Consider the following 13,940-nt stretch of genomic DNA (forward strand, 5'->3'; position numbering starts at 1 on the left):
GAGTTAGCCTAAGAAGAGCAGTGCCAAAATTGAAGAGGTGAATGTAGTCATCACTCATGACAATGACAGTCAGAATGACGTACTCTTGTTCTCTTCATACTTTGGTGCACATGCTTTACTTGCAGATATAGATGATGACATGCATACTTGGATTCTCGATTCAGGTGCTTCCTTTCATGTCATCCCTCATCGTGAGTGGTTCTCTGACTATACAGGGGGTCGACATGGTGTTGTCCATCTTGGGGACAACTATGCATGTGACATTGCAGGTATTGGCAATGTGCAGTTGCAGTTTCAGCACGGTTTTGTCTTCACACTTCAACATGTACGGCATGTATCTCAGCTCAAGAAGAGCTTGATTAGCACAGGGCAGCTAGATAACGATGGATTTTATACCACCTTCGGTGATGGGAAATGGAAGATCTGTAAGGAATCTAGAGTGATTGCCAGAGGTTGTAAAAGTGATACCTTGTATTCTCTCCATGTATCTAGTGTGAGTAATCATGTTGTTGCCGTGACCGAGCAGCCAAGTGTTTCTTTGTGGCATGGCCGGTTGGGACACATGAGTCAAACTGGAATGAAAGTGCTTTCTCGTTTGGGTTACTTGCCTTGTCTTTGTTATGCTAATTTTGAGCATTGTGTTTATGGTAAACATGCACAGACGTCTCATAAGAAGGCTCGTTCGCTGAAATCTTCCCCTCTAGAGTTAGTATATTCCGATGTATGTCAGATGCCAGGGTTATCTTTAGGGGAAAATAAATATTTTGTCACCTTTGTTGATGATGCTATATGGAAGGTATGGATTTATCCTATTCGTAGCAAGGATGAAGTGCTTGATAAGTTTCAAAAATTCTTGGCATTGGCTGAAAATTGGACTGATAAGATACTTAAGTGTCTTTGCTCTGACAATGGTGGGGAATATGTGTCCAAGGCCTTTCAGGCATTTTGTGACAAGAAAGGGATAAAGAGGGAGCTCACTGCTCCTCATAATCCATCCCAAAATGGAGTTCCAGAGCGTATGAATTGGACCATATAGGATAAGGTCCGTACGATGCTGTCTCATGCTGGATTATCCCATGGTTTTTGGATAGAGGTTGTTATGACAGCCGTACACTTGATTAATCGGTCACCAACAGGTCTTTGGGGGGGGGGGGGGAGAGGGGAGTTTCCCAAGAAGTGTGGTCGGGCAAGACACCTTCGTATGCACACTTGAAAGTGTTTGGCTGCGAAGCATTTGTGCACATTTGTAAAGAAAAACGCAGTAAACTTGAGTTAAAGTCTTGTAAATGCATTTTCCTAGGATATGGTGACGAGGGTGAAATGGGGTATAGATTATGGGATCCCGAGAAAAGGAAAGTAGTACGTAGCAATGATGTTATCTTCCGGGAATATCGCATGTATAAACATCTCAAAAAGATTGAGGAGGTCCGTAGGGTTGTATTCCGGGAAGAAATACCTTTTGGACAGTAAAATGTGCCCGTTGTACAGCAGCAAATACTTGATGTAAATGGATCTGCAAATGCAAAAAATAATGCTGGAAATGATCAGTCAGTTATTGCCCATGATAATGAGCCACTACATGTGTAGGAATAGCCAGGACAACAAGCTGTTAATGTTGATTTGTAGTCTGAAATGCCAAGACAACAAGCTGAAAATGCTCAGCAGCTAGTAAACAATGATCATTGGGTTAGGAGATCGTCTAGGGCTACTAGACAACCTGATAGATTCGTTCCTGGTGCAAATTATGTGGCTGATTATGTTATTTTGACAGACTGTGGTGAACCGTCTTGCTTCAAGGAAACAATGGATAGACAGGACAACAAGAAATGATATAAAGCCATGTTTTCAGAGACGGAATCTCTTGAGAAAAATGGCGCTTGGGACTTGATGCAGTTGCCTAAAGGGCAAAAAACCCTTCCATGTAAATGGGTTTATAAGATGAAGGTCACTCGTGGTTCCTTGCCAAAGTACAAAGCAAGATTGGTTGCGAAGGAATACAAGCAGGAACATGGAGTTGACTTCGATGAGATTTCTCTCCTCTAGTCAAGGTAACTACATTGAGAACCATTTTGGGCTTGGTTGCAGGTGAAGATATGGAGCTCATATAGATGGATGTAAAGACTGCATTCTTATAAGGTGATTTGCATGAAGACATATATATGCAGCAGCGTGAAGGGTTTGTGGCAAAAGGGAAAGAGAAGATGGTATGTAAACTCAAAAGGAGTTTGTATGGGCTGAAATAAGCACCAAGAGAATGGTATTATAAGTTTGATACATTTATGCAATCTCCAGGTTTTCATAGAAGTCAAGTGGATCACTGCTTGTACACCAAGAAGGCTGCAGATGACAACTTGATTATCTTGGTTGTGTATGTTGATGACATGTTGATTGCTGGGTGGCAGGGATACTCATGCCTTGGACTCACTGAAACAAAGTCTTCATGGCAGCTTTGACATGAAGGATCTTGGTGATGCAAATCACATTCTTGGCATGCGAATACTCAGAGATAAGTCGAAAGGATTACTCTATCTATCTCGGTAGGAGTATATCTCCAAGGTTTTGCAGCGTTTCAATATGGAGGGGGGGAAGACAATTGGGGTTCCATTGCCTCCATATGTGAAACTCATCGCAGAGGACAACCCAACATCTGATGATTAGAAGGTTGAAATGGCCAAGACAGCTGTTTGCAGCTTGATGTATGCTATGGTTGCTACACGTCCTGACATTGCCTTTGCAGTGGGAGTGGTTAGCAAATACATGGCGAACCCTAGTAAAAAGCATTGGGAAGCAGTGAAAGGTATTATGAGATACCTCAAAGGCACAAAGGAGTTGTGCATCTGCTTTGGAAAGCGGAAGGCGTCTGTCATTGGTTTTACGGATGCAGACTATGCTGGTCATGCGGATTGCAGAAAGTCCACTTTTGGGTATGTGTTTACCTTCACAGGAGGAGCAGTCTCTTGGATCTCCTGGCAACAAAAGTGTGTTGGATTGTCTACTATGGAGGCAGAGTATATGGCTGCCATTGAGGCATGCAAGTAGGCTTTATGGCTTTCATGTTTGGTGGGAGAGCTTGGCATTACAAAGTTACCTGTTCTTGATTGTGATAGTCAGAGTGCTGTCATGCTAGGACGGAATCCCATCTTTCATGCAAAGACGAAGCACATACAGGTGAAGTACCACTTCATTAGAGATTGACAACAAGAGCATTGAGCTTGTCAAAGTGCATACAGATGATAATCCTGCAAACCTTCTCACGAAGGGTCTTCCAGCAAAGCGGTTTACTCATTGCCGATAGATGATGGGAGTTGGATAGATATATGTACTTCAGCTTTGTACATACCTAGACTTAGTTGTTTTTTTTTTCATCCTCTTAAATGCACATTGCCTTTAGGTGGGAGGTGGTTGGGAATAAAGGTCCCTCGTGCCTTTTATATGTGCTCGGGTGTGAATACACCCTTAGCACACTTGTACTTTCATATATATATCTATCTAAAAACCTAAAGAGGTACACTCGTCATTGTACCCACAAGTCGTGCTCACTCCTACTCTCTACTCAGCACTCTCTCTGTGTCTCTCTGCTGCTAGCGAGCATTGCGTGTCTCGATCCTCGCACCACATGTGGCAACAATAGCGAGCATTATTGCTTGGTAGATATAGACAGCCAGATGTAGGGAGGCTATTGATTTTTTGGACATGTCTACTGTAGAGATTCTCTCTACGATCTGGACAAGAGAATACAGGGCAGTTTAGAGACTATTAGGAGAGATGCTTTTCTCAAGACATGGGATTGTAGCACCATTTTTCTTTTCCAGACCCACATCATCTGGTATTATAGACCTCTGGACTGGCTAGTCATTTAAGCTTTGTAATGGACTTCCCCTTGTTACATATTTCTTGATATGGAAGGCCCTTATAGTGCTGCTTTGTATTTTTCTTTTTGCCTTGCGATACTTCGTTTTGAGGAGTGTTAATGGAATTTTTAGTTTTCTCTGAAAATAAAAAAAAGAAATCTGTACTAGTGATAGAAAATCATTGTGTGTAGGGTTTGTCTTTGCAACCTGCCTTAGAGGAGAGACTTGAGTATATTATTCAAATTTGTTGAATATAGTAAGGTGCTGTGTCCTCCAGTATTGAGATGCTTTAACATTCTCCCAAGAGACTCCATTTCTGAATGATTTTACTACTGGAATGCATGCCCACTATAAATGTATTCATTTCAGCCATGGTTAAGATAAAGTACACAAATCTTGATAAATAATTCAAGATTGTCACTTCAGCTATGGTGAAGATAAGAATATACAGATGTTGAGTACACCATTCAAGATTGTGAGAGTGTGTGGTAGTCTAGAGTTTCTACATTCTCTAGATTTTGAGGTTCTATTATTGGCTATCTACTGCATTCTATACGCAATGTAATTGGTTCTCCTCCCCTATAGTGGAGAATCTTGAGTACAACTTTCAAGACTGTTAGATGAGATTGACGTAGAGTTTCTGCAGTGTTGACTTTTGGATGTTTACCATTTGTAAGCAATAAACATTCTAGAGACGAACTGGTCTTTGTTTAAGCTGCTTATGACATCTGTTTTGGGGAACAGTTATTTTCGTTCATGATGGAGTTCTTTTTAGTGTGTTTTGCGTTTGTTGATTTGGATTTTAAAAGTCTGAAGAGCTAGATGCGCCTAACTACAAGCTATAATACTTCATCTGCTTGATAATGTTTGGGATCACTATTCGAAGGTAACATACATATTTTAAGTACTGTTTGCAATCTGTTGTGGCTTTTTTGGACAGGAAGCTGAGGCACAAGGGCCAGATTATGCTTGGTACAGAGATGTTATTGACAACATGAGATCTGCCTCGCCACTTAGCCAGAAACTTGCTTTAAAATCAGTGAGTTGATACAATAAGACTTGCTTTTAATTGGCGATGGGGTTATTTGATGACACTGAAATAGGATTCCTTTAGTTACTCTTTGGTTTACCTGGACACCATGTTTTTGGCATTCAGATACGCATGGCTCGACAGGAATCTTTACCTGATTGCCTCAAGCGGGAGTACAGAATGAGTTGCCGAGCAGTGTCTGGAAATATTTCAAAAGATTTCTATGAGGTGTGTACAGATGTAGGTTTTGGTCAGTCATGTTAAGGAGGTTGGTATCCAGAAAGCTTATTGACTGCTCTATTGCTTTTCAGGGAATCAGGGCTCACATTCTTGACAAGGACCATACTCCTCAGGTATCTATTTGTTACTTTTTCAATAGTTACAAGCTCTGACTGAGTTGGGATCTAGGTTCCAATATTCTGTGTCTTCAGTGGTCATGATGATTATAGAGAAGCACAGGAGCATAGATTGGACACACTAATTAATGGAACATTGCCACCCCTCACCCAAATAGTGGTTATTTGACTTCAAGTAGTAGAGGTTCTCTGTAGTTTGATAAAACCACTGCTTGAGCACTGAGGATGATTTCTAAACGAGGAGCTGTTCTAGCACCTTATCTTAGTCGTCATGTTTGGAATACTGGGTATCTGACTCCTTTGTATGCACACATGTTTGCATAGCTATTTCTAGATCGAATGATGTTGTCAATCCTCAAGGTACACTGATGAGGTTTCCTCAGGCTCAAAGAATCTATGCTTTGTTCAATCATTATAGGCCTTTCTGGAGATTGATTTAGAGCATGATTGAATATTGTCAGCCAGTTCCTTTGTTGAACATTGAGCATAGATTACAGGATAGGAGCATTCCATGAAATAAAAGCATAAGCAGGTAAGTCAAATCCAAACAGCAAACAAAGCACAACTATGATTCGTTGATAGGATTTGAACCTGGTTCGAAGCCATTCCTTTGACACCGCTGGCAAATTCTACTGTTTCCACTGCTTATGCGAGACATTTTCTCTTCATGACATGACAACTGAGGCAATGAATACTTTGTTGCAGCCAATGGCTTGAAACACTGATCATGGTAATTTGGTTTGGCATTGATTAGATTCTTTTTGAAAGTGGAAAGAAGGATTTCAAAAAATTGTACTAATAAATTGTGAATTAAAGTGAGCTTTTTTCTTTTTCTTTTTCTTTTTTTTTGGGGGGGGCGGTGTTCTGCAGAATAGTATGTTTGAAATTATCCAATCGGGATCTGTGCTTGCTAAGTGTAGTATGCCCTTGTGGTCTATGATAAACCTGGTGCTTTGAATGAGACTATTCCTCCATTTTTTGAGATGTCTGCTGGCACACGAGTGTATTTTGTGATTGTACATCTCTCAGCGCCCTTTTCCTTGTTTTGGCTTCAGCAAATTATTTTGGCCTTTTAAGGCTTTCCTTATTTTTTTGCAAGTAAAATGTGCCTGATTATATTACTCAAACAAATTGATTACATCGGAGTGCTCATGCTCAACAGACTAGCTGGAGCTGATGCAAAGTCACAATTACATCATGCATACAAGCCTCTCAAGGCGATTTGGGGGGGATAGGGGCAAGAAGCCATGGAGGGGGGGTGTATCGCCATCTGGGGTTGCCTGCCTGCATCACGAAGAACAGGTCCTGACCACCCCAAGTGTGCACACGACTCCAAACCGACCACTGCACACGACTCTGCCTCGATAATGAATATCGTATCCTGCATCCCGGCCTCATATAGAAGGTGATAGCCCTAGCTGACTGCTTGCCAGCAGAAAGCTCCCCATGAGATACATCCAAGGCTGGGTGCTATATGGCGAAGGATGCGGCATGCTCCTCTCCACACGAGCTGCGCCTCCTCACATGACCAAAGGCAATGCTTTGGGGTTTCCAGAGGTTGTATGCAACGCTTATAATCTCCCTCTTGCATCTGGGCAAGCCAACTTCCCACCACCAAGCTTCCATGTGTCACCAGCCATAAAAAATACGATACCCTTCTTGGCCTCCAGCTATCCCATAGGCGGCGCCAGAAAGTCCGTCGGAAAGGCTCCATGATGCTATGCTCCGCCCAATGCATGCTACGTGATGGTTCCCAATCCATATCCTCGTGCATTAGTACGTGTCTGCCAATCCTCGTAGTGTACTCTAAGAATCTCGGTGGCTTCTTGGCGACCGCAGTGGCCGGCCATAGCTACTCTCTTGGATCCCACTCCAACTCATCAAGTGGTCTGCTCTCCTAGATCCAAAGGCGCCACTCCCTGAGGTCCCTCCAAAAAACATAGGGGTCTAGTCTCCATGTCTTCCCCTGAAGGCCCATCACCCGAATCCTCCTCCACGAAAGGGTAGCTATCCCCTCATTCTGCTGCCCTCTGTCAAGGGCCATACGCCCCCCCTCCTAAACGGTGAAGAAAATCCCCTGCGGGGCGCCGCCCACCCTACTTGCCACCTGTATGGGGATGCCTGCTGGTGAAAACCTAGTGAACCATACCTCCTCGGGCTCTAATGGCTCACGTGTCGGGGGAGCAAGCCACTCCAGAGGTATCGTTGCGTCTATCTCCCTTCTTCTCAACTCCACTCCTCTCTGGCAGCTCGATACACGTTGCAGCACCTCGTTGTCCACCATCTTGTATACCTCCTGCTAAGTCCTGATGGTACGGGCCGGGCTGGCCTCCCAACCAACCCAATGGATGTGGGGGCGTTCGCAATCTATGCCCCTTCCTGATCTTTGACCTGGGGGTTCCAGATCACTAGCTGATGATCTATCTTCTGCTGGCAGCCTGAGGGGCTCTGGATTAGGGCCTTACGGAGGCCCTTCCACATGCGGAGTAAGCTGCATAGAAAAGGTGATCTGGGGGGGGGGGGGGGGTGATCTGGGCTGACATGAAGATCCATCTCAAGGACGGCCTCCACTCCCTGCCAAGTCTCGGTCTACAATCTTGAAGACCTTCCTGCAATAAGACTTTCTAGGTCTGCCCGCCTGGTGTGACGCCGTGAACAACTAGCTTGCCCAAGAGGGCCATACTTTGATACTTTGTGTCTATGATCCCAAGCCCTCCCTCTGCCTGATGCCGTATGATGGTCGCCCAGGCCACCTTGGCCTTGGAATCCCTGGAGCCATCCGACCTTGACCAAAGGAAATTCCGTACTAGGCGGCGAAGTTGCACTATGCAGGATGAGGAGAAGCACCAACACAAGGCGATGTACTAGGCCGTCGCTAGGAGGACCTGGTTGACCACCAGGGCTCGGCTGGCTAGTGAGAGGCGAGCCGTGCTCCAGTATGTTAGCTTCCTCTGAATAGAATCAAGGATAAGAAGAAATTGCTGGGTAGGAGTGATGTGGAGTCCCACTTGGAACCCTAGGTATCGGACGGTCTACCCTCTGCTCACCCATCTAAATCCTAGGTGGACGCCCCACTCCGTGCTAGAGTCCGGATTTGTGAGGAAACCAACCGACTTTCGCCTGATTTTCGCTCCAGTTGCAGAACAGAAAATGTGAAGAGCCAGCCTCACTCTCTCCAGCATCGACTTATCGTCCTCTATGTAGAGTGCTGTGTCATCTGCATACTCTGAGTCTAACAACTCAGACTCCTCTCTCATTGGAAGTCGAAGGCTGCGTAATCCGCTTACACGTGACCTGAGGAGAGAGTCATCGCCTCTACAAAGAGTAGAAACAGGTATGGGGCCAGGGGGCAGCCCTGTTGGACCGATCTCTCCAGTCGAAACTTCTCCCCTCGCCTTCCACCTATGAGAACCCTGCTGGTGGCCGATTTGTAAAGTGCGGAGACCCTGCGAATCCAAACCTGGGGGAAACCCAACCTCACCATGGTGCCCTCTAGGAAATCCTAGTTCACCTTGTCATAAGATTTCTCAAAATCCAAGAGTAGTACGGCTAGTCTGCCCACTGTGCTGAGTCCACTCTGTCGCCTCAAAGAAGGTGAAAGCATTGTCTAGGATGCTCTTATCCTGGACAATGCTTGTCTATGTGTCATGGATGATGTCTAGAAGCACGGGGCGTAGTCACCTACCAATCATCTTTGCCAGTGCCTTATAGGCCATTGACAATAAGGTGATCGGTCTCCACTGAGAAAGCTCCAACCGGTCTTTCCCTTTGGGAAGAAGACTGATAGGGCCTGCCGAAAGACTCCCTGGCATCTGTCGTCTTGAAGTGAAAATCTCTTGGAAGGCCAACAGTAGGGGGTCCTTCACCACTTCCCAGTAGATAGTGAAGGCCTTAGAGAGGCCATCCTCTCCTGGGCATTTTTTGCCCATCTTGTGCATGGAAAGCCTCTTCTAGTTCCTTCTCTGTGAAGGGGGCTAGGAGGAAGCGTCCCATCTCCCCTATGACGAGGGACGGGATGTGATCCTAGACCTGCTGTCTACATCGCTGTCCTCTACCTCAAGCTGTCTCCTGCTGGACAAGGTGCCTGTAGTAGTCGGTGGCAATCTCCTTCACTTCGTCCGGGTTGGAACGAGTCCTCCCATACTGATCTCGGAGGCTGCGTATTTTCTCTCTTGCGGTGTGAGACTGGTGCACCTGGAAGAACTCCTTGCACATCGTGTCCCCCTTTTGCGACCGGAAGGTTGCTGAGGTGTGGAAAGAGAGCTCCGAATGCTTGTCCTCTAGGCCAGCAATGGCTGTTCACGCATGCACCTCCTGTGCGTGGAGGGTTAGATCCCCTGGTGCCTCCTGTAATAATCTCTACGTGGTTGTGATGTCCCGCCGGAGTGCTCTCTTCTCCTGCCAGCTTTGCTGCTTGGCCTGTATGGCTGCCGCTTGGTAGATTTTGCTCGACTCGGCTAGGACCTCTGCAACCTCCTCTACGATCCGATCCCTCTTGCCCCACTCCATGGTCCAAATCTGCTCTATCTGTCTCATCATCTCCTTCCTCCTATAGATTGAGTCAAGGATCTGATAGGATCGTGTGTCTAGGGCAGATGCTAGGGGATCAAGTGTCAGAAGAACCGGGCAATGATCGGAGACAGTGTGGTGCCCGCCAATTGCTCAATCAAGGCTTTCCTTATGGTTGGGTAGTTGTGATTCTTTTTTCTTGGGTGTGCACTTTTAGACACTATTCTCTAGAGTCTTTGCAAAATAGCTAAGTTTGATCCTACTATCTCTAATGGCTTTTATACTTAAAAAACTCGAGTATCTTTGCAAAATGTGACTATTTTTAATAACTTTAGATTCTCTAAACTCTGAAGTCTTGCCAAAATGGCTATATTTGATGTACTATCCCTAATCGCTTCACTTCCTTAAAAGATTGTTCTCTTTGGCATCGTCGTCACGTGAGGATTGTATACTTCAATATTGATCTTTTGTTTTTGAGCTTTTTAGGGCTACACTTTTCATACTCTTTAAGGATTATGCACATTGGCAATATTGTGACCCCCACCCCCCACACACCACACCACCACACACACCCAAACTCACACACCACCACCCAACAAAAAAAAAAAGAGAGCCAAGGATTGGTCATGCCACATATAGAAATAAAATGAAATAATTTATTGACATTATGAAAGGCCAAAATGACATGTGAGACCATGAGTTACAACCATCCACGGAGTGATTTACAATTGTCTAGATAAGAAACAATAAGTAAAAGCTAAAAGCAAATCCTAACTAATACTATCATAAGTAATGAAGGTACTAAGATGCCACGAGGCCAAGAAACAAAACTTGACATGGATGTTCATGATATGTAAACATGGCGATAATATACAAAGCTAAAACTCCATGGGTCAAGCCATAACATGATACATATCACATAGCCTCAATCTTTGTCCAGGTAGAGAAGAATTTTGGGTGCATGGCTCTAGCTCGAGCGATAATCTCTTGTATCCTCTCATCCATGTGTTAGTAATGCATGTTTTAGAAGAGCAATGAGCATCAAGGTCTTAGGCTTTTGAAAAGACATGACATTTGACACTGACAGTGCAAACTTCAAAGTTAACATTTGATGTGACCCGACACCTTGCCGTTGCCAATGCAAAGTCAACATCTAATGTGACCTAACATGCGCGAAGTGGTGAAGCCTTGGACAATCTCGCGATTATGGTGCCAGGCTTTGACAACATGCTAACTTGGTTTGACGACTGCTTTTGGCTCTAAAACTTGCTGCCTAGCATTGGAATGGCTGAATACTACAACTTCACCTCGTTTGCCTGCCCACCAACTCCTTGCCGCCCACCACTACCCATTTGCCACCTGCCTGCCTTGCACCACTATCCGCTCGTAACCATCTTGCTTGCCACTCAATATCATCCATCTCAACCTCATCTTCTTTATCTTTGTCCAAGCTATCAATCTCATTTGAGGACTTATTATAGATCCACCATCTCTATCATCATCCAGCTTGACACACTACCTATCAGCGCATCACTACCCGCCTGTCAACATTTTGTCACTTGCCTTGCTTGTCACCATCTTGTCCTTGCTTGCTAGTGATTTGCTTTTCCCCCACTACCTCCATGCAGCTGCCCTCCTCTTGCCTTTGTTGCTTTAAGCGCTCCCTTCCATCCAAGCCACATCCACATTGCACACATGGATGCATCATCAGCTTCTCCATCCACCCTTGCAACTTTCATTTGATTCCTCGCCCAGGCTGTGTCCATCTCCCCTAATTTGTTGCCACAACTCCATCTAGGGTCAGAATCACCACAGTAGAGCTTGGCACGAGACACTAGACAATGCCAATACCAGAGACACGTGTGTGAAGATATGCCAGTGTCTGCATCGAGGAAACAGAGAATGTACAAACACGATTAATACAAAATCAAAAATTCAAAAACTCAAATAGAAAAGAAAGATATATTTGAATTAAATGGATGAATGCTCATGCATTATTGAAGAGAAATGAATGAATGCTGATGCTCAAAGGTAGAACTGCCCAGCAGCCGATGACTCTTGTGGGAGCAGGCTGAGGGATTAGTTGGAGCGTGACGTACATTGGAGATGGATCCCGAGCACTATAACCAATAGTTGGAGTGGAGATGATGCTGAAAATGACATGGCAGCAGGCTGGGAACCAAAACACAGCAGTCTCAGAGGCTAGAGCTGGTAAATGCAGCCGTGCACTACGTGAAAATGAGGGCTGCTGGTCACACACAGTAGTTTAAAGCTGGGCAACAGCTGGAAGAGAGTAGTAGTCAGATGTGCGGCCTGCATAGCTGCAAAACGTAAGCTCAAAACTGATGGAGATGCGATGTGGTCACGTGGTTGAGAGGGCAGGTGGCAGGAGTCAGTGGTAGAGCTGGAAGCCACATTGGGTAGTGGAGAGTGGATGGAGTAAATGAACAAGGATGTTAACTGTGGAAGTTTGCTTATGGGACAAAAACTATTTTTAGTATTGAAGTTTGAGATGAGAAATGCTCACATTTTTTAGCTTTACACCCCCTCTCAGACAAACTGGAATGAGAATGGGACTCCAAGCGTAGGTCACCCTGTGTGTACCCTAAGATATCCCACCCCAAAACAGCTTGGACATCAGTCTATGGTTGCACATTGGTTACTCAAGAACCCACCAAGACTACTAAGGTGATGGTGGGAGTCTAGAGGGCCACCCCAAAGAGGCCAAGGTATCGGACGAAGGGTGCTCATTGGTTGTCTACTGGCCTACCAAGACTTGCAAAGATGATGTAAGGAGGGAAAGAGAGGGTGATTGGCTCACAAATCACAAAATAGATTGTATGAATTCAAGCCACTCGCAAGGGTGTTGATGACGAAGTGAAGAGGTATGTAATGTCAGTGGAGACAATTTAGGATTTGGTGTGAGCAATGTGCTCAAAGGCGCTCTGCACAATGGGATGCATAAATGAATGCTACATGAGGAGAGCGTGTGTACTATAGTTGAGTTAGGCTTCCGGTTTTCTCTTGAGGATGTTGGTCATCCTTTTGATGTTTCTCTCTATCAATAGGTAGTTGGATGTTTGATCTTTTTGTCCATTACATGGCGTGACAGCATTCAGTATGCTGTATCCCAATTGAGTAGATTTTGCACAACCAGGGCTTAGAGCATTGGCAAGCTGTTAAGGTTGTCTTTCGATATTTAGAAGGCATATGAGCTTTGAAGCTGTTATATCCTTGTAGTACCTCAAATTGCATGCTTTAATTGATAGTGACTAGGCAGGATATTTTGACATGAGTGTCCACCAATGGAAACTTTTACTTACTTGGTGATGCTTGCATCTCTCGGCTTAGCAAGAAGCAACCTACAATGGCTACTTTGAGTTGTGAAGCTGAATACAGGGCGGCTTTTATAGCTATAGTTGAGTGTGTTTTGCTTAGATGTCTTTTATCAAACTGGATATTGCAATTGAGATACATTATTACTATCTTGGAGAGAGACTCCATGTAGGGGACAACATAAAGACATATTCGCCAAGGCTTTATCCAGAGAAAATTTGAAGCTTGTTGCAAAGCTTTAGGATTATTGCCATTCGGCGATTGATGTGCTGATTCCTTGTATACATTCATATCATTCACTCAAGGGGGGTTTGTTAAACTTATCATGTTCCATTGTAGCTCTTGTGTGAACGCTCCCTTATACACTGGCACTTTTTATCTTCTAGCTAGAGAAGGGTTTTTTCCCGTGCGAATACTTATTAGTGGGTGTGGTACTAAAGTACCTCGGGGATTGTACTTTCATTATCGTTCTTACATTTGTATTCACCAAGGCTCTATCTAGAGAAAATTTGAAGCTTTTTGGAAAGTTCTAGGCTTACTAGCATTTGACAATTGTTGATTCCTTGTATATGTTCACATCATTCACTTGAGGGGGGTTTTGTTACACTTATCATATTCCCTTGTAGCTTTGTTGTGAATGCTCCCTTATCACGTGCACTTTTTATCTTCTAGCTAGAGAATGGTTTTTCCCATGTGAACACTTGCCAATGGGTGTGGTACTTAAGTACTTTGGGGATTGTACTTTCATTATTGTTCTCACATTAGTGGATGTGATGTTCCAACAACTCTCCTCTCTTGCTATTCATTTGTTCATTGTGTGAGAGAGAGTGTGTATGTGTATGTGTGCACCATTGTGTG

General features: G+C 44.5%; 1 protein-coding gene across 4 annotated transcripts in view; it reads left to right on the forward strand.

Annotated features, from left to right (window-relative positions):
* The window catches only part of LOC148038702 (3-hydroxyisobutyryl-CoA hydrolase-like protein 5), a 77,663-nt gene that overhangs the window by 62,016 nt on the left and 1,707 nt on the right, over positions 1-13,940 (forward strand). For all 4 annotated transcript variants that reach the window (XM_087674437.1, XM_087674429.1, XM_087674436.1 and 1 more), the window contains 3 exons: positions 4,792-4,890; positions 5,008-5,109; positions 5,193-5,234. In XM_087674437.1, coding sequence (XP_087530563.1) covers positions 4,792-4,890; positions 5,008-5,109; positions 5,193-5,234 — 243 coding nt within the window. The remainder of the gene's footprint in view (positions 1-4,791; positions 4,891-5,007; positions 5,110-5,192; positions 5,235-13,940) is intronic.

Source organism: Lygodium microphyllum, chromosome 3, assembly GCF_053477565.2.
Source record: "Lygodium microphyllum isolate KBCC chromosome 3, Lygodium_microphyllum_v1.1.10, whole genome shotgun sequence".
In the NCBI taxonomy this organism is placed as follows: domain Eukaryota; kingdom Viridiplantae; phylum Streptophyta; class Polypodiopsida; order Schizaeales; family Lygodiaceae; genus Lygodium; species Lygodium microphyllum.